The 23,412-nt window shown below is 52.4% G+C and overlaps 3 protein-coding genes across 4 annotated transcripts; 1 reads left to right on the top strand and 2 right to left on the bottom strand.

Annotated features, from left to right (window-relative positions):
• Positions 1–570: 570 nt before the first annotated feature.
• Positions 571–3,409, bottom strand: SLX1A (SLX1 homolog A, structure-specific endonuclease subunit). Its single transcript, XM_063100736.1, has 6 exons — positions 2,995–3,409; positions 2,440–2,491; positions 2,013–2,351; positions 1,035–1,162; positions 779–866; positions 571–697 (listed from the first exon to the last, which is right to left on the bottom strand). Exons 1-6 carry the CDS (start codon positions 3,180–3,182, stop codon positions 668–670), a joined length of 825 nt encoding a protein of 274 aa, XP_062956806.1. The 5' UTR covers positions 3,183–3,409; the 3' UTR covers positions 571–667.
• Positions 3,410–3,544: 135 nt separating this feature from the next.
• BOLA2B (bolA family member 2B) lies at positions 3,545–4,499 on the top strand. 2 transcript variants are annotated; one of them, XM_063100862.1, is made up of 3 exons: positions 3,545–3,707; positions 3,797–3,894; positions 4,189–4,499. In XM_063100862.1, exons 1-3 carry the CDS (start codon positions 3,645–3,647, stop codon positions 4,286–4,288), a joined length of 261 nt encoding a protein of 86 aa, XP_062956932.1. In that variant the 5' UTR covers positions 3,545–3,644; the 3' UTR covers positions 4,289–4,499. The 2 variants fall into 2 exon arrangements, with proteins under 2 accessions (XP_062956932.1, XP_062956933.1); XM_063100863.1 differs by having other exon boundaries at positions 3,835–3,894; positions 4,189–4,239.
• Positions 4,500–6,489: 1,990 nt separating this feature from the next.
• CORO1A (coronin 1A) lies at positions 6,490–10,280 on the bottom strand. Its single transcript, XM_063100298.1, has 10 exons — positions 10,083–10,280; positions 8,815–8,937; positions 8,590–8,719; positions 8,307–8,491; positions 8,028–8,147; positions 7,705–7,809; positions 7,465–7,610; positions 7,293–7,350; positions 6,966–7,181; positions 6,490–6,594 (listed from the first exon to the last, which is right to left on the bottom strand). The coding sequence occupies exons 1-10, from the start codon at positions 10,278–10,280 to the stop codon at positions 6,490–6,492; spliced, it is 1,386 nt and encodes a 461-aa protein (XP_062956368.1).
• Positions 10,281–23,412: the final 13,132 nt, after the last annotated feature.

The raw sequence follows: 23,412 nt of genomic DNA, 5'->3' as shown, positions 1-23,412 counted from the left end.
AGCTTCATGGCTTCCAGGGTACCTTACAGAGCATCACTCCATGAGAATATCAGCCCCCAGGGCTGGCCGGTTAGCTCAGTTGGTTAGAGCTTGAGGCTGATAACTTGAACACTTGATGCTCGATCACTGTACTGACCAGCCACCAAAGGAAAAAAAAGATGACAACCACCCCCAGAAGGGGTGCTTTTTTTTCCCACTGGGTTTCAAGGGAACTCTACAGAGAGAGGCAAGAAGTGTTTGGGGCTTGGACAGCCACAGGGCCCCATGGGGGGACAGCACCCCCCACCCCCAGCCTTTGTCCTTACTGTTTGGATGAAAGTCCAAAGTCAAGCTGGGGACTGAAGGGGGGTAAGCTCTAAGTCAAGGGTGTGAATCTCCCAAGTTCTCAAAGAACTTCGTGACCTCAGGCATGCTGGGGAAAGCTGAGGTGGAGGGGCCTTCAGGTAGAGAAAAGGCTGGTCACATGCTTGGGCCAGTGGCTCCTTGTTCCTCTCACCCGGGGCCCCAGTGACTGGCAGGACTTCTGCCTGCTAGCTCCACGTCCCCTCCAGCAAACACCAGAAGATAACCTTAACTCAGACTTTTTATTGTACTCAAGTAAAAACTGCCCAGACCCACTGGGGGTGGGACAGAAAAGGAGTGGGGGAAGGGCTGGGGACGTTGAGGATTAGGTCTCCAGCATGTCTGTCCAGTGTTCCTGTACAGACAAGAGGGTTGGTTAAAGACAGCCTAGAGGATGAAGTGGGGTAGGGAGGCTGGGGCCAAAGCCATCTCTCACCTCTTCTAATTCCGAGTCTTCTTCCTCCTCCTCAGTGCCCATCTGGCACAGCCAGATCAAGTCTCCCCAAAGCAGTGAGTTCTTACAGCTACCAAGGATTGCGATTGGTAGGAGATACAGAGTCAGGCATCCCAGGCCCTCTCCAGGCTAGGCCTTGGGTGCCAAGGTGAGGACTCAGCTGCCCGACCCTGTTTTGGACAACTGGGCACCCTCTTCCCAGAGCCAGACCAGGCTGGGGTAGGGGTATTGGACTCACCTAGGACATTGGCCTTCTAGGGGCAGAAGCTGCCCTGGTTCTTCCAGAAGGAACTCCTCTGCCAGGCAGAACACGTGGGCCCTTAGGGGGCAGCCAGGGTGGGGGCAAAAGAGGGGGCCCTCTTCATCCTGTCAGAGATGGAAGGCAGATAATAGAGGAGATGGAGTAATGATGTAGCTAATACTCACAAAGCATTTCTACGGACCAGACACTATTCTGGAGCATTATGTAGAACAACCCTCTGAGGCACGTAGTACTATTATTTGCATTTTACACATGTGAAAACCGAGGTACGGAGAGGTTAAAATATTTGTCTACAGGGACTAAGCTGGCCAACTTCCTCTAAGCATTAGCAGTGATAACATAATCTCCTGGCCCCTGCAGCCAGACCTATAGCCCCTTACAGGCTAAGCAACCCTAGGCAGGTCACTTAGTTTCTTTACTTTTCTTTTTCTTTTTTTTTTTGTAACCTATGAACGTTAGTTTCTGAATGGCAAGTACTCCACTTACTTACATTTACTGAGAGCTTGGTAGGAACGAGACTCATCATCTGTTAATTTATTAAATATTTATTGACCTGCTCTGTGCCAGACCCGGTCCTACAGTAGTGAACAAGAACTACGTCGTGGAGTTTAGCAGGAGGGGCAGGAGAGTCTGATATTAAGTAAAATATATAGTATGTCAGACAATAGTGAGTGTCAAGTGAGAAAAGGGCCCAGGGAATTTTGCACGAGAAAGAGCTGCGGTTCAGAAGGAGACCCAGGGAAGACCTCACCGAGAAGATGGCATGTTACAAGACTGAAGATCTTGAGAATAATCTTCGGTCAAAGAGCAAAGGTCTAGGAATGGCTGCAAGTACTACCACCCCCATTTTAGAGATAAGGGCAGGTCCAAAGTGTCAGTGGATTGCTTGCTCCCCCAAGGCTAGATCAGAAGTCGTTTCAGCCCTAGACCTGCCCCTACCTGGGGCAATCTCACCTGCAGCACGCGGGCACACAGGGCGCAGCGGGCCTCGGCGCCTCGGCTGGGTTCCAGCTCGGTGGCAGCAATGGTGCCGACGCGGCACCTTGGGGCCGAAGTTCGGGGCGGTGGGGGCCCGAAGGCCTGCGGCACGTGCGGCGGCGGCGGCGGGCAGAGGTCGCGACGGAAGTCGGGCCGCAGCCAGCGCAGAGTGAGCGGGAGACGCGCCCAGGGCGGCGCGCGCAGCATGTGCGCCAGCACGCGTAGGTGGAAGGCGAAGGCGTCCTCGCTGCGCAGGCGCGGGCCAACATGCGCCAGGCGGCGCGAGGCGTGCGGGTGCTGCCAGGCCCACTCGAACTGCGGGCGGGGGCACAGAGCGTCAGGGCCGCCCGGGGCGGGTCCCAAGCCCCAGGCCCGCTGCCCGCCGCCCCGTCTTCTGTCTTACCCGAAGGGCGGCCACGGCGGACGGGAAGCCATGCACGATGAGCACCATCTCCCTGGAGAGAACGAGGGCGCGGCTTATGAGCCGAATCCCCTCCCCGTGATCTCGCCTCCATCCCACCGACAGCGGGGTCCTCACGCCCGGCTTCAAGCTTAGCCACGAGGCGCCGCCCCTTTCGTGGAGGTACGTCCCCTCGCACCTGTCAACTCAGGCCCTGCCTCCGGTCTCGGGTACCTGTCTTCAGTCCCTTCCCTTCTAGGCCCTATTCTAACCCCAGCCTCACTCACCAAGCCCCCTGTCGCCGCACCCCAGCCATGATCATCAACCCCTCTCTAGTCAAATCCCTCCCCAGAGTTCCCCAGCCGAGTTCCACAGGGCTCCGCCTCCCTGCCACGCTCCTCCCCGTTGTTAGGCCCCGCCCTCGTCACTAGACCCACCCACTCCGGTCCTGCACACTGTCACAGGCCTGGCCCCGCCCCTCTCCACAGGCTTCTGCCCCGCGGAGCTCGCCCCCTCCGTGAAGCCTTCCTCCTGGCACAGAGACCCGCCCCCTCTTACCAGGGCCCTCGCCCGCTGGTCCGCCAGGCCCCGCCCTTTCTGCGGCCCCCGTTGTGCTGCTGGACCCGACGAGCAGGGTTGACGGTGAACCCCACGTAGACGCGGCCCCGGTGCCCGGGATTCAGGCAGTACAGCAGGTAGACGCCGAAGAAGCGCCCTGGCCTCGCCGCGCCCTCCAGGGGACCCATCGGGACTTATGGGTCTGGGGCCGCAGCTAGGGGTTGATCGCTGGGACCTAGGACCCCGGGGAAGTCTGGGTTACTAGGTCTGCAAGATGCTTGTTTTGAAAAGCGCTCGGGGGCGATCCTGAGGCACCCTGGAGGCCACAGCGGTGCAGCTTCGTGCACCCTGGACGTAGGCGTCTGCAGCGGCCCGCAGAACCCAGGCTGCGATGCAGACGGCGGGCACCAACCAATTAACGTCCGCCCCAGCAGAGACTGTCCTCACGCACACTCTGATTGGCTAACCGGTGGTAAGCGCGGAAACCTTTGACTGTTGGAAAGCCGGCTTGCGTGAGGGCGGAAGTACTGCGTTTATGGATGCCTTGGTAAGGGCGGAAGTCGATGTCCCAGCGGAAGTGGCTCCTGCAAGGGCGGAAAGCAGTGCGGCCGGGGTCCTAGCTGGGGTTCCGTCCACGCTAGGCCGCCGCTATGGAACTCAGCGCCGACTACCTCCGAGAGAAGCTGCAGCGGGACCTGGAGGCGGAGCACGTGGTGAGTTGAGCCGCCCGGGCCCGCCCAACGAGGGGAAAGGGGCTCCTGGGGGCGGGGGCCACATTATTCTACATTATTCTGCCCGGTAGGAGGTGGAGGACACGACTCTCAACCGCTGCTCGTCCAGCTTCCGAGTCCTGGTGGTGTCGACCAAGTTCGAGGGGAAGCCGCTGCTTCAGAGACACCGGTGAGGCCCTGAGAATGCCTCGCCCAGCGCGGTCACAGCTCCAGGACCACAACCCCGGCCATTCCCTATTCCTACGATAACTCCCTTGCCCCCGCCACTGTGGCCCATGACCCTGACGATCCCGCCTTCGTGGCCCCTGTTTCGAGTATTTTTCTACTTGAGCCCTCACCCCGCGTGTTCCCACGTCCCAGGGACTACAACCTCGGGGACATTTTCAGTCTCCTGGGTCATCATGGCTTTGAGGACTGCGAGCCAGGCCTCGGCCTGCCGTTTCCTAACCCATTCTCTTGCCAGGCTGGTGAACACGTGCCTAGCCGAAGAGCTCCCGCACATCCATGCCTTTGAGCAGAAAACCCTGACTCCAGAGCAGTGGGCTCGTGCGCGGCAGAAATGAGGGACCAGCACCAGCACAGCCATTAAATTATGAATCAGAGCCAGCTTCTGTGTCAGCATGTTGTCTGTGGGAGGATGGGAGGGATGCTGAGCCTAGGGCCCAGCTTTCCCCTGCCCTGCCACTGTCATTGTGTTACCTTGGACATGTCCCTCTCCCTATGTAAAATGAGTGTTCCCACTTGTAAAATGAAAATTCTATCCTTAAAGTTTTTTCAAGGGCCTACCTTGCAAACCTTTCTTTAATTCTCTGTTGACCTCTGGATGTCTGTACTGCCACTACCCACCCAACTGAGAGAGCTGTGGGTTCCTGTTCTCTGCCAGCCTTCAAGACGCAGAGATGAGAAAGTGTTCAGGGTTTCAGGGCTTTGACAGGGAACAAACCTCTCCTCCTCCCCAATATCACTCTGATGTCAGAGGCAATGTACAGAATTCCACACATCCCAAGGATTCCCCAGCCCTTCACAGACTCAGGAAGTGGCCCACTTGAGAAGGTCCAGTGTCCCCATAGCCCTGGGCTTGATGTGGCCACTGTTGCCCCTGGGAAGACCACTGGGTTTTCGGGAATGGGGGATGTGGGATGGGATTATCAATCTTAACCACAGGTTTTTAGGGTTGGTAGGACCTTGCACAGAGGCCCCTGAGACCCAGGAGGGGCAGCAAGTGACCCAGTTGGGGCCAGGGCCATCCCACATACTCTGTTCTCCTGTGTTTTCTTTTTTTTTAAAGATGACCGGTAAGGGGATCTTAACCTTTGACTTGGTGTTATCAGCACCACGCTCCCCCAGGTGAGCTAACAGCCATCCCTATATAAAGATCTGAACCCATGGCCTTGGTGTTATCAACACCACACTCCCAAGTGAGCCACAGGCCGGCCCTTCTCCTTTGTTTTCAAGGCCAGTTTCTCAGCCCCTAAATTACCTCCACCCCCACCTCCCTCTGGTTCCCTTTAGAGAGAGTGCACTGGTAAAGCTGGGAGTCTTGGTGATGACTGGTTAACCCTTATGGCATTCTAAACCCCGTAAGGGCCTATCATCCCCATTTTCCCGGAGAGGCTCAGCGAAGGAACGTCACATCTTTAAGAGCACCCAGACCACACCCCTGATTGGATCTCCTCTTGCATTCACTGAGCTGTGATGCTATCCCTCCCCTATTTTATGGATGGGCAGCAGAGAAGTGACTTGCCCAGGATCATATGGCTTGCATAGGGGGTAAGAGCCAAGTGGACAGAGAGGGACGTTTGTATGTCTGCCTCATATAGCTCTCTCCCAGGTAGTTCTCTATGGCATGCTGAACAGGAGGGGGCTGGGAATTGGGCCTTTCTTTGGTGGTCCCTGCATAGTATGAACCATGCCCCTCTATGATGGACACCCATCCCAAATAGCCCTGTGTTCTCCCAGCTCAGGGGGTCACTAATTTGGGCATCAAAAATCCTCCCAAGCCCCTTCTTGACAGGGCCTGACAGATCTATCCCTGCCAGGTCCTTCTGTCACAGAGGCCAGGCCCATGCAGAACCCACAGTAAAGGCTCAAGAGGCAACAGTAGCAGTAGGCAGAAGACTCTGAAGTAGAAGGGGGAGACTTAGGTCACAACTTGGAATCTGCCCTTCAGCAAGTCTCCTGCTCTGTGCTTCAGTTTTCTCACCTGTAGACTAGAGTCAGGCTGTTGCTTTGGTTCTGTTTTTTCCTTACAAAAGTTCCCCTATATTTTCATCCTTTGGGCCTGCAGTTTGAAAGATGTCTGCCATGTTAGTGCTAGTCATTCATTTCCCCACAAGCAACTGTCAGTACAGTTGCATACAACCTGAGGTTTTGGTTGATTAGGAAGGCAGATTTGGGGTAAATAAGGAATTTTTGAGGCCCCAGCTAGGGCCTTGAATAGCTCAGACCTGCCAGCTCTGAGAAGCTGGGAAATGGAGAGCAGCCCCAACCCACATCAGCATGGTGATTCCCGCCCACCGAGGTCCTATTCCTGTGATGCAGGCACTGGGAGGCATCCCCCACCCCACCATGGGACAGTCCCACCAGGGCTGTGGAGGGGGAAGCTCAAGGTCAGGTCCGTTCAGAAGACCCAGCATCCAAGTGACCAGTCATCAGAGTCAGAGGTACCAGAAAATAAAGCCATTTTATGATTTTTTTCTTATCTGCCACTGTGGCCTGAGGGGTGGAGTGTGAATGGTTGGCCCAGCGGACGGCCCTGGGTCCTCTACTTAGCCTGGACTGTCTCCTCCAGCCTGTCCAAGCGCTTCTGTAGCTCCTGCACCGTGGCCTGGAGCTTCTTCATTTCTTCCTCCAGCCGGGAGACAGCATCCTGGGGGACCCAGCACCATGTTAGGCCCAGCACCTCCCTGGGCTCCTCTTACCCTGGACCTGCTAAGCCCTAGGGCTTGGGCCCTTCTGTCTTGGCCAGTTGCTGCCCAGGGAACTGCAGCCTGGCTGGCCGGTTAGCTCAGTCAGTTATAACACCAAGGTCAAGGGTCCAGGAGCTGCAGGCCTATCAACCCAAAACCTATTTTCTGGGGCTTTGGGATGACCCACTGGCCCCAAAATATCCCCAGTACTGTGAGGGTGGGCTGCCCCAAACACCAGCCTCCCTCTACTGGGGCACTGGCCATGCCCATGGCAGCCCCCACCCTATCCCTTCTCCTGTCCTGATTCCCTGGCTCCCCATCCTCCTCTCACCGAGCTAGGAGTGCCACTGGCCTCTGGTGCTGCCCTCCTGCGCCCAGTGTCCAGGCCCCGGTGGACCCGCAGCTCCCGGCTCTTTGGGGGTACATAGCCATCCTTTAGGGAAATGAGGAGGGGACTGGCATCCCGACCCCCTAGCCACTCCTCGGCCGTGAGGGCAGGGTCAGGCCCTGCGGTGGGCGGGTACAGGTCCTCCTGGAACAGGTCCGACTGTGGGCAAGGCCAGGGCTGGTTAACAGAGTGCTCACCCCACAACACTGCCCTGCAACTCCCCGTGGCCAGCGCCCGCCTGGAGCCCAGGGAGGGGCATGGGAGCATCACCTTTCTAGGCACTGTCATGGCGATGGGCTCGCACCTCCGCTCGTGCAGCTTGTAGAATCTGTGGAAACAGGAAGGTAAGCAGTGCCTGCAGCACAGGTGGGCGGGGACTGAGGGCCAGTGTGGCGTCAGCGCTGCCCGAGAAGCATCCTGTGGTCAGGGTCAGGGCAGTTACCTGGCAATCTCACACTTGTTCACCTCCAGGCCACGTTTGGGCATGTAGCCCATGCCACGCTGGGATTCCTTGGAACTGAACATGGAGAGAAAGTGCAGGAATGGGGCCTCGGAAGTGATCTCGAAGTACCGGATGGAGCTGTCACCCTGTAGGTGGTGGGTGCAAGGTGAGGGTCAACATGAGCAGACACCTGCAGCCCTGATCTTCCCCAAGCCACTCCTGCCCACCTCCCTGCCTCACCTTGCCACAGAGGTAGACAATGTTGGTGTCGGGGTCAAAGAAGGGCAGCAGGACGCCGCTGCTGGTGTCCAGCTCCTGCAGGGACAGCGGCTCCTCCAGGTGCTTCTGTAGACAGGAGGGAGGTCACAGTGGGCTGGGCCATGTTGCTCTTCACTAGGCAGTGACCCAGTGAGGGCCCTCCAGAATAGCCAGTGGAAACCCCCATCTCAGGAGGGGGTAAACTGAGGCCCATGGCCATCAGCCAGGCAAGTGGCAGAGCGAGGACTAAGCCTCCAGTCTTGATTCCCAGCCCAGAGGCCCTCGGCTCCCTTCTAGGCACTCACTGTATCCCACAGCGCCACCTGCCGCTCACTCATGCGGCTGAAGCCTGTGGTTAGGATCTTTCCATCCGATACAAACACAGCGCGCACAGGCCGGGTCCCCTCATGGGGACGATCCTTCTCCTGCAAGGAAAGGGAGGTGGGAGGTCAGGCACCCACATACACCGTGAGAGGCCAGGCCCCAGGTGGCAACAAGGGAAGCCAGCATCCCAGGGCCTGGCTGATGGTGGGTGAGAGGGATAAAGGTCCTAGGGTCAAGGGTCAGGGCTCATGGCAACTCACAGCTACGATAGTGCCTTTGCGGGGCTCGATGATGCGCACACGCTTGTCGCGGCAGGAGGTGCAGATGAGGGTGCCGTCACGGCTCCAGTCCACGCTGTAGATTGTGTCCGGGTGCACATCTGGGCCCAGCGTCAGCACAGCCTCCCCAGTGCCCACATCCCACACCAGGATCACGTTGTCACAGCCTGTGCAATCCCCTCAGTGTCAGAAGCCAGGAGCCTCCTGCCCGCATCTATGTCAGGCCACCAGCCCCACCCTTCTCCTCCCTCCACTCCTGTAGCACCTGCACTGAGCAGCACATTCTGGGCTGTGGGGTGCCATGACACGATGCCCACACGCTTGGTGTGGCCCTCCAGGGTGACAACAGGCTCCCGTAGGGGCAGCACCAGGCCACCATCTGGGATCTCCCACACCTGCAGGGAAGAGGCAAGTGAGTCTTTGGGGCTCTAAATGTCAGGTCCCATCCTGGAGCCCCCCTCCTAGCCCCTGGGTCCCCACCACCACTCACCATGACTGTACAGTCCTCGGAGCCACTGGCAATGACGTTGTCATTGTGCGGGCACCAGGCGATGTCCAACACAGGGGCTGTGTGGCCACAGACCATGGGCACATTCTTGTCCACACGTCCAGTCTAGGGGGCACAGCAGGACCTTTGACAGAGGCACTTTTGCCCTCCAAACCCAATCCAACCTCGCCGTATCCCCTTCAGAGAGGTACAGGGAGGAGGGCTGTGGGGTCCCCAGGAGGTGGACCAGGGCCTGGGGTAGGGGTGGTTTGTCTTCTCTTTGCTTCAGTCCCAAAGCTGCCTGGGCAAATCCCAGGAGGGGTGGCCAAAGTAGCGTAGGATCAGCAGGGAGGGGTGACATGCTGGGTCCTGTCCCTGCCTTTCTGTGAGACCCTGGCCAAGTTTCTCCAGTCCCTCTCTCAGTTTCTAATCTGTATCCCCAAACCCACTTCCCTGAGTGAGGCTTCCAGGGCCTAGGACAGGTATAGGGTTGGGGTTCTCCAGGAAAGTGTGTGAACGGTGGGTCTGCGTGGATGGCTTCTGCTCAAAGGAGATGGGCCAGGGAAGTCTGTCCTAACTGGCCCCCAGGCAGAAGCAGAGGTTTGGAAATGACCTCTTCCGGGGACAGTGGCTTCAGCAGGGCTTCCTGTGTGGGGAGCCATGTGAGGTGTGGGCCCAGCTCTCACCCCGACAACCACTTCCTCTTCTCTTTGCTTCCATCGGCCCTTTTAAGGTAACAACTTAGGGCCCATCTCCCCTTCCTGTCTCACCCTCCAAAGAGCACAGGAGTGTACCAGGAGCGGGGGTCAGAAGCCAGCAGGGGGAAGGGTAGCAGGATCAGAGGGAGGGGAGGGCTGGGGAAGGGGAGAAGGCCCCTCTTATCCCTGGCATGTGAGCTGGGGACCAGGGCTTGTTGAATCCCCCAGGGTTCAGCCTGGTTCCTCAGAAAGGCCCAGACCCAGAATCCCTCCCAGTCCCAAGAGTACTGCTGGGCCTGCCCAAACCCCAGGCTGAGACTTGGGAGACCTAGTCCTGGGTCTGCAGGACTTGCTGTGTGAACTTCCCTCTGAGTGTCAGTTTCCACACAACCATTACATATAGGAGCTGGAGGAAGCTTAAGGCTCAGCTGGCCCCGCTCAGTTTTACAGATGACAACACTAAGGCCCAGGCAGGTGTGGTGACAATCATCTAATCAGGACCCCCATGGAACCATTGGCTGGCAGAGGCCCCCTTAGGTAGAGGAGCTGCTGCTCCCAGCTCCAGGGGCTCACCTTGCCCAGGGGCAGCACCAGGAAAGCCCCTCCCCCACTGGCCTCACAGATCAGGGCCACGAACTTGGGGTTGACGGCGCAGAAGCCACTGTCCCAGGTTGTCTGTGAGACGCGCACATCCTCATAGCACTGGTCAGCCTTGGCCGGCTGTCCAAACACATGGCGGAACTTGCTGGAACGAACCACCTGCCGGCTCATCCTGGGGGCACATGAGTTGAAAGCTTTTTTCCCTTCGGGCCAACTGTGATCTTCCAGTGACACCCATCACCCCCAGGACAGTTCTCATTCTGGCTTTTAAGGTCCCAGCATCATTTCCAGGGCTCCCTGCCCCTTCCTCTCCTCTGTGGCTGACAGCCTGCTACCCTTCCTGCTTGCCTTCCCCAGTCCCTCCTAACTCCTGTCTAACCTGCAAGCCCACCCATCTCCACCTTCTCCACCCACCCACCCACTTGTCTACCCCCTCGGTCTTGGACCCTTAGCCTAGACAGCAAGGCCTAGTGCCATGTAGCATGCAGTGCATGCTGCTTGACTGACTGGCTGATGGATGCAGAGCCCTTCCTTTCTCATGGTCCAGACTCAGGGGGTACCAGCCCGGGCAGCTCAGAGGGTGGGTTTTCTCTTAGAGTGTCCATCACACCCGCACAGGGAGCTGCCAGAGCCTGGCCCTCCCTCACCTCCTGGCACAGGGCTGGACACACAGGAGAAAGTGGCGTGTGGGCCTGCGCAGGAGGGAGCAGGATGGCTTCCCCAGGAGGTCTCTGGGCACCAGAAAAGGGCCATGGCTCGGGTCCCAGAGTCTCCTCCTGCCCACACCTCTGCTTCTTGCCTCCACTCAGAAAAAGCAGGTGCCCTTAAGTGCCGCCTCCACCCCCATTGGAACTGCACACAGGAAGGGAGAGGCGGACACTGACTTCTCTGAGGGCCAGCTAGGATGCTGTGGCTAGCGGAGAGCAAGCAAAGCCGAGCATATTGCCAGTGGCTTCCCGGGGCTCGAGGGCTGATCCTGGTGCCCAACCGCATCACCTTCCTGCTCAGTGAAGTGGCCTGTGCCGGCGTCCGGAGGGCACCCTCTCGGAGCTCTGCCCACCTCCGCAGCTTCACCCAGTTGCCCTGCCTTTGGGCCTGGCCCCTTCTCACGGGGGCTCCAGCCCCCTGGCCCACCCTGGGACTCCCCTAGGTCTGCTTGCCCAGGGAGCGGGCGAGGAGCGTATGTGAAAAGACCCAGTCTTGGGGAGGGGGCATCAGTCCCAGGTGAGCAGCCCGGGTCCGGGGAGAGGGGAGCCCCAAACCAGAGGTCGGGCGACAGGAAACCGTCGCCCCACCCTGCCGCTTCCCCCACCGCAGGTAGCAGACCCGGAAACGGCGGAAAGGGGAACTTGGTCTTTCTTGTTTTGCTCTCAACCCTTCCTGCCTCCAGGCTCGGGGTGCCGCTCCGCTCTCCCACCCTGCCCCCCCCTCCCACGCCCAGAGACTCCCATTCTGGGGAGAAGAAGGGCCGGCCTCTGTCCCACGACCCGGCTCGGGCCGCGGCCCCCCCCCCCCCCGGCGTCCCCACCTCCATCTTGGCTGCCCCCACCTCGTCAACGCGCCCCGGGACCCGCGGCCCGGCCGAGCCCCTCGCGGCCGGCACTGACAGGCCACCGCCCGCGCTCCCACGCTCGCGCCTGCCCACAGGTGGCCGTGGTGGCGCCGCCTGCCCCGCAGCCCACGCGCCCCCGCTCCCTGCGGCCGGCCTCACCTGCTGCCGAGAGAGGAGCGAGACCCCCCAGACGGAGGCGGCGGCGGAGGAGAGGAGGAAGGAGCTGCAGGCGCCGCAGACCGGCCCGCTGAGGATGCTCTTGTCAAGACAATGAATGAGCGGCGCCGTGCGCCCGCCTCCCGGGTGGCGGCGCCCCTTCTGGGCGGGGCTCTCCCAGGCCCGGCCCGCAGCCCGCTGCCTCCTGCGCCGCGGCCGGGCGCCCACGTGCCGCTCCAGACCCAGGCAGATGCCGCCGGCCGGGGGGATCGCATCGGTGCTTTTGTTAAATGTCAAAATGCAAAAATACCCCGGTTCTCCTCCAGTCCGCCCTCAGCCTCCTCACCATGCTTCCCCGGCGTTCAAGGAAGCTCCCGAAGGCCCGCCCACCCCGGCGGGATGGGGGACAGCCACACGCCCAGCGGACCCAGGGCACCTGGGTTCTCGTCCCGGCTCCTGGATGTACCAGTGGGTGGCCCTGGGAGTCCCCTGGCCTCTCTGGGTCTCCTGTCTTCATCCGGAGCGTCATGGGGCACCTATTTTCTGCAAGGGGCCCAGAGCTGAGTCAGTCCCCGCCGCTGAAGAGCTCTCAGCCCGGCCGTAGGACAGGAGACCAGGACGGCTGCAAGGGGACTAAGCAGAGGCAGGAGCCCGCCCTCAGTCAGGACTGGAGGAAGGGGCCTCTCATTCCTATCCTTGGATGTGGAGGTGCAAGCAAGGCCTACTCCAGAATCAGATTGTTTATGAGCGTGACTGCTGGCTTTCCCACCCACTGAAAGGACTTGGGTAGCGTACTTAACCTTCTCAGCCTCAGTTTCTCCCTCTGTAATAGTGTCATACCTACCTCATCAGAGGGATGATTACCTAAAATAACTCAATGAAAGCCTTAAGCGCCTTACCTGGAGAGTAGCAAGTGCTTAATAAATAAATGCTGGTCTTATCATAGTTAGTGTTTATAGACTATTTAGGCTAGACCTGAAAGGATGAGAAAGAGCCTACAGGCATGGCTAGAAGAGGCTGGCTGAGGGACAGCAGAGCAAAAGCCCAGTAATGTGAAGAAATTCAAGGAACAGCAAGGGACTGGTTCAAATCCCACCTCCACCACTGATCGGCTGTGTGACCTTGGGCAAGAGGCCTAACCTCTCTGAACCTGTTCCCTCATCTGTAAATGAGATTCGTCCTGCCCACCTCACAAAGTTATGAGGCTCACACAAGACAATGCATGTGGAAGTGTTATACAGACCACTCAATTATAAAAATCGGCGGCTGCCCTATACCTGAGGACCTGCTACTGGATTGGGATGGGCAGACTGTGATGTATACAGTCTCCACCTGAAGTGTTAAGAATAATAGCCGGTGTTTATTGAACACCTACTATGTGCTGGACGTTGTTTTAAACACTATAAATATGCTCTCATTCAACCCTCATAACACCCCTGGGTGGCAAATAATATCTCCATTTTACAGATGAGGACACTGCCTTCAGCTCTGGAGGGTCTCATTTCCACACAGGGGACATGCCCATTCATAAAGGTCCTGAAAACCATGCCCCTAAAGGCAGTAGGCCTGATGAGCCTGGAGAGGGAAAGGCTGGGGCAGATGAACACTGCTTTTATTTTTATTTATTTATTTATTTTTTTAAAAGATGACCGGTAAGGGGATCTTAACCCTTGACTTGGTGTTGGCAGCACCACGCTCAGCCAGTGAGCGAACCGGCCATCCGTATATGGGATCCGAACCCGGGGCCTTGGTGTTATCAGCACCGCACTCTCCCGAGTGAGCCACGGGCCGGCCCTGAACACTGCTTTTAGATACCAGCTGGTCTGCAGCGTGGGCAGGGGTGGACGGGCACGGGGCTGTGGTGGAGGATGGATGCAAGGCCAGTGGGTGGAAGTTCTGGGAAACAGATGTCTGCAGAACACAGTGAGAGTTAGTTCAGTGGCAGGTGGTGCAGGCCCTGCCACACGGCTGTCATGCATTTGAGAAGTGGCTGACGCCTCCCGTGAGGGGTTTTGGGAGAATGCTTACCTCTCTCATTGCTGCTGGCCCAGTGTCTTCCCACCACCTCCTTGCTGGTGGCAGCATCTGGATTTTCCATGAGGTTTGGGAGGGGATCCAGGGTAGGCTCATGGCTCATGCTGCCCCAGCCAATGCCACCGGTTTCACTGGCTCAGAGGTGGGCACATGATTCAAGTCCATGCAGTCAGAAGCAGATTCATCTTGGAGCTGCTGGCAATAAGAAGCCCTCTTTCCACAGGGGTTAGTAAGCTGATAGGACGTAAGCACAGCACTAGTGGTGACCGTCTTGTCACCATGTAGGAAAAGCTGGCCGGAATGCACCCACACAGAGGACTGCAGAGGCAAGATATGAAAACAGACATATGAGTGTATTTCAAAAAGTTAATGGAAAGATTTGTATTATCTTTCAATTCTATTTCTTCACAAACTTTTTGAAGTACCCTCGTATTCTTGACATCATTTGAGTGTCTGGATCAAGCCGTGCCCGAACCTTTCTATTGCATAAGGCAACAAGTTCCTTTTTCACGTCATCCAGTAAGTTTGAGTTGGATTTCTGGCACTTGCAACTGAAAGAGTTTTGGCTAGTACACCCGCCCTGGAGGGGGCAGGACCAGAGGCCCTTCCAAGGAGGCAGATACATACAGGACAGATGGACTGAAGTGTTGGGATAAAGTCCAAACTCCTTAGCAAAGTGCAAGAGGCCTTCTCTGGTATGTCCCACCCTACAGAGGGTGCAGAGCATGAGGGCGTCAGACAGACCTGGAGAAGCCCAGTTCCACCATCTCCTTGCTGCCCCGGCTAAGTGACATTCCCCATCTAGGAATGGCGCACAGTGGTGCTGGCTCTAAAGAGTGTGAGGACCAGTTGAGACAGTGCATAGCACATGCTGGGCACAGTGCCAGCCACCACTACATGTGTTGACACACTTCTCCTCTCCCCGGCCTTCCTAATGGAGACCCTAAAACTACACAAGTGACATGTTGTCCTTGGGAAGTCACTTCAACTTGGAGTTTTCTGCCCTTCAAATGGCAGAGTGCTCAATATGCATATCACTACCCATCCCCTTCTTCATCCATCCACTTCTTCCATCTACTTCTTCATCCATCCATCCACCACCCACCTGGTTTTATCCCAGGCAGTGTGCTGGGTGCAGGAGATCCAGAGGCTAATTAGACATACCCTTCCCACTAGACAGCACCTGGTTAAGAGACAAGTGCTGGTGACCCATGCCAGGCCAGCAGTGCCTTGAGATTTAATTCCAGGCCTTCAACTGGAGCTTACTGCTGGGTGATTCATTATAGGATAGAAGTCTAAGAGATGCTTAGATTTCTCTTAGGCCCTCCATATCCACGGGTTCCACATCTGTGGATTCCACCAACCATAGATCAAAAATATTTAGGGAAAAAAAATCAAAAACAACAATAAAAAATAATACAAATAAAAAACAGTACTGTATAAACAACTACTTACATAGCATTTACATTGTATTAGGTATTATGAGCAATTATTAATTTATATGGGAGGATGTGTGTAGGTTATAAGCAAATACTCTGCAAATAAATGCAGATGATCGAGTTCCATCTTATAAGAGACTTGAGCATCTGCAGATTTTGGTATCAGTGAGTGGGGATGGGAGGTCCTGGAACCATCCCCTGCAGATACCAGAGACCAAGGGATGACTGTAGTCATCTCACCTTCATCTGAAGCAAGACCGCTTGAGAACAGAACCAATTTAGAGGACAGTATGGCCAAGAAAGGAAGGGAGCAAGACAGAGTCCTGAGGACACTGTCCAAGATTCTGGATCCAGCCATACTTAAAGCTAGCCCTTTTCAGTTTTGTGAAGCAACACGTGCTCTCTTTTTTTCTACCAAGCTTAACTTAGGTTTTTTTCCTTTTTTTTTAACTTTTGGTAGAAAAATTTTCTTTTATCTATTTTTAAATTTTTCAATCATTTACACTTTAAAATTTTTATTGTAGAAAGTTTCAAATACATCAAATTGAGAGACTTACATAATAAGCTCTCTTATATCTGTCATCCAGCTTCAACAATTATCCACACATGGCAAATACGATTCATTTCTTCTTCCACATTATTTTCCAATATATTTGATAGAATTTGAATGTATTGTCCTCCCAGAACTCATGTGGAAATCTGATCCCCAATGTGGCAGTTTGAGTCAAGGCGGCGGATCCCTCATGAGCAGGTTAATGCTCTCACTGGGGGGATGGTGTAGTGAGTTAGTCTTTGCTCTATTAGTTCCTGCAAGAGTTGGTTGTTTAAAAGACCCTGGCACCTCCTTTCTCTCTCTCTCTCTGTTTCTCTCTCTCTCCCTCTCTTGCTTCCTCTCACCATGTGATCTGCTTGCACCTGCTGGCTGCCTGCCACTTCCTGCCATGAGTAGAAGCATCCTGAGGTCTGTGCCAGATGCAGCTGTCCCAGAATTGTAAGCCAAATAAATCTCTGTTCTTTATAAATTACCCAATCTCAGGTGCTCTGTGATAGCAATACAAAATGAACTAATACAATATTAAAACAAATCCCAGACAGCATAGCATTTCAACCTAAATATTTCAGTATTTACCTCTAACATATAGGGACTTTAAAATATCTCTAAGATCTTTTAATAAAATTGCATTAAACTTATAGATTAATTTGGGAAGGATATTGAGAATTCCATCCATGAACATGGTGTATCCCTCCTATATGTATGTCTTCTTTTATGTCTTTTAATATAATTTTATAATTTTCTCTGTAAAGGTCTTGTATACCATTAGTTACTCCCCCCCCACACACATAGGTATTATAGTTTTGTGACTATTTTGAATGGATTATTTTTCTAGTTGTAACTTTATTTTCTTTCCTTTTATTTTATTTTTATTTATTTATTTTTTTTAAAGATGACCGGTAAGGGGATCTTAACCCTTGACTTGGTGGTGTCAGCACCACGCTCACCCAGTGAGCTAACCGGCCATCCCTATATGGAATCCGAACCTGTGGCCTTGGTGTTATCAGCACCGCACTCTCCGGAGTGAGCCACAGGCCGGCCCCCTATTTTCTTTCCTTTTAAAATCAACTTTATTTACATATGACAAAATACTCCTTAATTTTTATACAATAAAACACACTCATTTTAAATGCATGGTTCAGTTAGTTTTGACAAATGTATATGAGGAGACTCCAAAAAGTTCATGGAAAATAGAATTAAAAGATAAAAATAAAAAGTATAAACTTTATTTTATAAACTTTATTTATTTTATTTTGAACTTCATCAAGTTCAAAACACTTTTGTAAGTGATGATACCAGCCAGTTAGTCCATCCCTAAAGAACTGAGCGTACTGGGAACTGAATTATGTTAATGGAGTCTTTTTTACATTATTCACTAAAGAAAAATGGGTGCCCTTTAAAGATTTCCTAAGATTAAGAAACAAAAAGAATTCAGAAGGAGCCAAATCAGGACTGTAAGGTGGATGCCTAATGATTTCCCATTGAAATTCTCCCAAAATTGCCCTTGTCTGATGAGAGGAATGAAGAGGAACATTGTGGACATGGAATCTCTGGGGAAGCTTTCTGGGCCATTTTTCTGCTAAAACTTTGGCTAACTTTCTCAAAACACTTTCATGATAAGCTGGTATTACCGTTTTTCAGCGCTCCAGAAAGTCAACAAACAAAATGCCTTGAGCATCCCAAAAAACTGTTGCCGTGATCTTTATTCTTGACTGGTCCACTTTCGCTTTGGTTGGGCTACTTCCACCTCTTGGTAGCCACGGCTTTGATTCTGTTTTGTCTTTGGGATTGTACCAGGAAAGCCATGTTTCATCTCCTGTCACAATTCTTTGAAGAAATTCTTCAGGATCTTGATCCCACGTGTTTAAAATTTCCATGGAAAGCTCTGTTCTTGTGTACAGCTGATCTGGCCACAACAGTTTTAGCACCTATCAAGTAGCAAGTTTGCTCAGCTGTGATTTTCCCATCAGAATTGTGTAAGCTAAACCAATTGAGATGTCGATGGTGTTGGCTACTGTTTCTGCTGTTAATCATCGGTCCTCTACAATCAGGGCACGAACAAGATTAATTTTTTCCTGGCGAATTGATGTGGATGGTCTGCCACTGCAGCCTTCATCTTCAACATTGTCTCATCCCTTCTTAAAACAAGCTTTCCAGGGCCGGCCCGTGGCTCACTTGGGAGAGTGTGGTGCTGATAACACCAAGGCCATGGGTTCAGGTCCCTATATAGGGATGGCCGGTTTGCTCACTGGGTAAGCGTGGTGCTGACAACACCAAGTCAAGGGTTAATAGCCCCTTACTGGTCATCTTTTAAAAAAACAAAAACAAAAACAAGCTATCCATTTGTAAACTGCTGATTTCTTTGGGGCATTGTGCCCATAAACTTTTGGTAAAGCATCACTGATTTCACCATTCTTCTTCCCAAGCTTCACCATAACTTTGATGTTGGTTCTTGCTTCAGTTTTAGAAGAGTTCACATTACTGTCATAGGGTCTCTTTTCAAACTGATATCTTATCCTTCTTAATGCCTCAGACTAGATCCTGTTGGGATATTTTATAACAAGTCAGTATGAGTTTATTTTGGTGCAAAAACATTTGAAATCCATGCATAGTTTTTTCATAATACACATTTTTCATGAACTGTTTGAAGATCCCTCGTATACCCATGAAATTACCTCTATAATCAAAATATAAAATATTTTCACCACCCTTAAAAATTCCCTCCTGCCCCTCCACAATCAGTCCTCAACCTCAGCTCCGAACAACCACTGATCTGTTTTCTGTCACTAAAGATTAATTCTCCCTATTCTAGAATATTCCATACAAATGAAATTATACAGCATAGGTCTGGGTTTTTTCACTCAGTGTAATGTTTTGAGATTCATCCTTGTTATTGTTAAGGATTTTTATTTTATCTAACCACAATACCATTATGTAATACATAATGACACCTAAAAATTTTAGCAATAATTTCTTACCATCTGATATCAATGTTATGTTCAAGTTTCCATAATTAATTGCTAAAAAAATAGAACCCGCCAATCAATCTTAACATCATCAAAAGCAAGACAAACAGATTTATGTGCCTCCTGCTATGATGTATGAAGTCTGCAGCATTACTTTTGTAGTTTGCTTGCCAAAATAATGATGATAATAATAATAATCTTGAATCTAACCAAGCCTCCAGATCTAACCATTAGTTTACGGGAAATAAGACAGATAAAAGAACAGGTTAAATAACACCATGAGGAAGCAATTACCTAAATCTAGAAAGCATAAAATTTTACAGGATGAATGACCTGGCTTCAACAAATAAGTGGCACTAAAAAAGAATGAGGGGAAAATGGATTAAAAGAGTCATAAGAACCATTTCAACCAACTGTAATATGTGGATTTCTTTGGATCCTCCTTCAAACAAATCCACTGTAAAAGGAGTTGTTTTTTATGTTATTTTTAAAGATGACCAGTAAGGGGATCTTAACCTTTGACTCCTTGACTTGGTGTTGTCAGCACCATGATCTCCCAAGTGAGCCAACTGGCCATCCCTATATAGGGACCTGAACCCGTGGCCCTGGTGTTATCAACACTTTCCCAAGTGAGCCACGGGCCGGCCCTTGTAAAAGGAGTTTTTAAGTTAGGTTCTTACAGCCATGAGTCCTGGCTGCTCCAAGCAGCACTATGTCCCAGGCGCTGTGCCAAGTGCCTCTATAAACATCCCATAACTGAAAAATCTCAAGAGCCTTATTGCATATTTATTTGTTTCACTTTTACAGATGAAGACATCAAGGCTCAGATGATATAAATGATCTACCCAAGGTCACACAGACTGGGATTCACATCCAAGTCTGCCTGATCCTGAAACCTATGAGTCCCACCCACTATCTAGGTGACCTTTCGAAGCAGAGGTGTGCACAGAAGTGGAAAGCAGTTGAGTCAGGAGGGTGACCCAGGGACAAAGCAGGTGGGACACCCCACAGATGGTGGAATGGATGGATGGCATTACATTTTTTTTTTTTTCTTTCCTAGTGGTTGGTGGTGGTGGTGCTGGGGGTGGTGGGTTTTTGGGGTTTTGGGGGTTTTTTTGGGGGGGTTTGCAGCTGGCCAGGATCTGAACCTTTGACCCTGGTGTTATTACACTGCACTCTAACCAGCTAAGCTAGCTGGCCAGCCTGATGGCATTACATTTAAACTGGGTCATAAATAGGAGCTTGCCAAGCAGAGAAGGGAGGAAAGAAGGAGAAATGCTATTCATATAAAGGCAGGAACAATAATGGCATTTTAGGGAACAGTGAGCTGGTGCTGCAGGTGCTGGGGATCACGGGGAAAATCCACAGGAGGCAGATCAGGAGGGACCCCAGTCACAGCCTTTTCAAGGAGTTTGCTCCTGCAGGTGATGAGAAGCCCACAAGTCTCCAAGTGTAGAAATGACAGGATCTCATTTGCACGAGGCTAGTCTGGTAGCCTGGCCCCCTGCTAGTGTGGCCCTATGGTCTTCCATCCAGCAGCGGGCTCAGCACTGACCCTCATTCAGGAAGCAATCCTGGCCGTAAGCAGGAGGCAGGTAAGGATGCCATGTCAAACCTTCTACAGGCTCAGGCCTAAACCAACCTGGCCAGCCACATCTCTGTAGCCGTCTCCTCTAGGCTGCCGTCCTCAGCTTCAGGAGATGATCATTGCTCCTATTTTATGGAAAAATGACATGAGAACTCTCAACCCCTCTGTTTCCACCAGCAACAGCATCTCTAGCTCCTGCAAACAGCCACAGACTATTATCAAAGAGGTGTGGTCCTCCTGGGACCTCCCTCTAGGGACACATTCCTCCTTCTAGGGACACATTTCTCAGTGGCCTTGCTCCATCGCTAACCCCTTTCTCCTGCCCTGCCATGCTCTAGCTCCCTAGACCCTCTCTTCAGTATATAAAAACACATGAAGTCTCCCATGTGTTGGGGGAAACTCCCTTAATTGGGCAACCTCAAACCACTTCCCTATCTCGCTCCTGCTGTTCACAGTCAAGTTTATTGAAAGAGCTGTTTACACTCATGTCTTCACTTCCTCACTTCCTACTTCTCCACCACCTGGAGGCTGGCTCCCACCCTCGCTGTTCCGCACACGCCCTCACCAAGGCCACCAATCGTCTCCTGACCATTAAATCAAACACGTTTTGGGATCATCTGATGCTCCCCTCTTGAAAGTTTTATTTTTTGTTGTTTTGTTTTTTCTCTTGAATGTTTTCTTTCTTTGGCATCTGGGACTCCACTCTCTGGTTCTCTTCTTTCCTCTGTAGCTTTCTCTCTCGATCGCTTTCAGGATGTCTTGTCTTTGCTTAGCTTTAACAGACTCCTCCCCAGGACTCCACCTTTCCTTGTTGCACCCAAACTCCCCACAAGTTATCATCCACCCCCGCAGCTTCAACTACAAACTTTGACAACTCCCAACCTGTCTCTGTGGCCCAAACCCGCCCCTGTGCTCCCTGGTTCTGAGCTGCAGATCCCATCAGCAGCCTCAGGGAGGAAGTCCTTTTTTTTTTGGTGGCTGGCCAGTAGGGGGATCTGAACCAGTGACCTTGGTGTTGTGAAGCTGTGCTCTAACCAACTGTGCTAACTGGCCAGCCCTGAGGGGGATGTCTTGACCTTTAATCTCTCCCTTTTTCTCCATTGCCACCACAGGTACCTGAGTTGAGTGGCTTTTACCATTGCACTAGCCCCTAACTAATCTGCTTGCCACCTCATTCTCCTCCAATCCATCTTTTATAACACTGCCGGAATCACCTTCCTAAAAGGCAAATCTGATCATAATACATCTACTGGCTCCTCAGTACCTCCAGGAAAAAATCAAACCTCCCTCAGCCTGCCATACAAAGCCTTTCCTGCCCTTCCCCATCCACCTGCCGGCTCATCATTCATGACCCAGGCTCAGCATGCTCCCCGCTTCCTCTGGTCCAGAAGCTGAGCCTTCAGATGTGCACAGGAGAGGGGTGGATGTGGGTCTTCTGCTCTGGGCACCTGTTGTGACATAACAAACCACCCCAAAACTTTGTGACTTAAAATGACAACCATTTTTTAATCTCTCATTAGTCCAGGGTTTTGACAAGGGAGTGTCCCGAGAGAGTGCTCCAAGAGGCAGGATGTAAATAAGAGCTGCCAGTCCTCTGAAAGGATAGGTCCAAAATTGTCACAGTGTAACTTCTCCCATTTTCTGCCGGTTAAACACTCACACAGGACCAGCTCAGATTCCAGGGAGGGAAAATAAATTCCTCCTTTTGATGTGCAGAGTTGCAAAGAATTTGCATCTATCTTCGACCCACTGCAGAGAACTAGGCAGGTAACACGGCTATCTATCTGATGCAGGGCAGGTGGGTTATAACAGGGCACAGAGGAGCCATGGCTGCACCAGCCCTCCATCCCCATGCAGAAATGCCAGCCCCAGGTTGCCAAACCTGGCTTTTCATGACAAGTTGGAAATGTGGATTTTTATGTGAAAATTTCAGATCTTTCAATGTTAGCAACTAATTTAAATATTTCTAAAAATGCTATGAGAGCAAACTAAATGGTTCTTTGATTTAGATGTGGTTTTTCTGGCCAACAATTTTTTTCGACTCTATTCTTTGCCTTTGGCATGAGCGTGAAGTCTCTTACTCCTTGTTGGCCACCAAACTTTTATGGACCCTACTTATGCTTTAAGACTCAGGTCAAGATTTCCTTCTCTGGGAAGCCTTCCCTGACACCCCCTCCCCCAGCACATAGCCAGTCCTCAAATGGTTTTCTTTCTTCCCTGCATGAGTGGCCCCTGGTGTGTCTTCTATCACTGAAATTGGTACATTGGACAGTAATTGTTTACGTATCCAGCTCCTCCACTAGACTGAGTTTGATTTGCCCAGCACAGGGCCCGGCACACAGCTGGTGGTCAATAAACATAAATCTTGTCCCTTTCCTGACACTACTAAGCAACCAACTCTTGCACACTCTACCTTCACAATTGTCCTTCCTAGTCAGTCCATCCTCTATCCCCATGGCCATTACCCTGGTCCATCGAAGCATATTCCCACCTCCTCTAATGACTAGTTTAGAGAAGGATTTCTGACCCATTGTAGACCGATGAGAGTCCTGCCAAGGGCTACTGCTGGAACTATTGGGAAAGAGAGGTCTTTCTGCTCTGCTTGACCAAATGGTAGAAGGAAGAGCTGAAATAGAGCTCCCTCCACCCTCATAACGTACATTATCTGCTTCTGTAGAATTGCTTGCTTAACATAGGTAACTCCATTTTACCCCCTGCCTGACCTGCAGACTACCCCCCACTTCTGCATGAGAAACTGTTGACCTTCTCATAGAAACAAAAGCCGTTGGATGGAAACAGGAGCCACACACAGTAAACCATCACATGGGAACAGGAGCCATACACAGTGAACGATTACATGGGAACATACACAATGAAAACTTGTGTGCTTGATTGCTCGGACGCTCATTCTTGGCCTCTGTGACCTAGCTCCCTAGCTTGCTTTGTGCACCTGGACAAACCCGTGTGCCAACGGGATGTAGTTTTTGCCTTTAAAAACCCCACAAGACCAAGGCC

Source organism: Cynocephalus volans, chromosome 6, assembly GCF_027409185.1.
Source record: "Cynocephalus volans isolate mCynVol1 chromosome 6, mCynVol1.pri, whole genome shotgun sequence".
In the NCBI taxonomy this organism is placed as follows: domain Eukaryota; kingdom Metazoa; phylum Chordata; class Mammalia; order Dermoptera; family Cynocephalidae; genus Cynocephalus; species Cynocephalus volans.
Note: the sequence above shows the minus strand (reverse complement) of the source record. Positions and strands in the feature narration are given on the sequence as shown.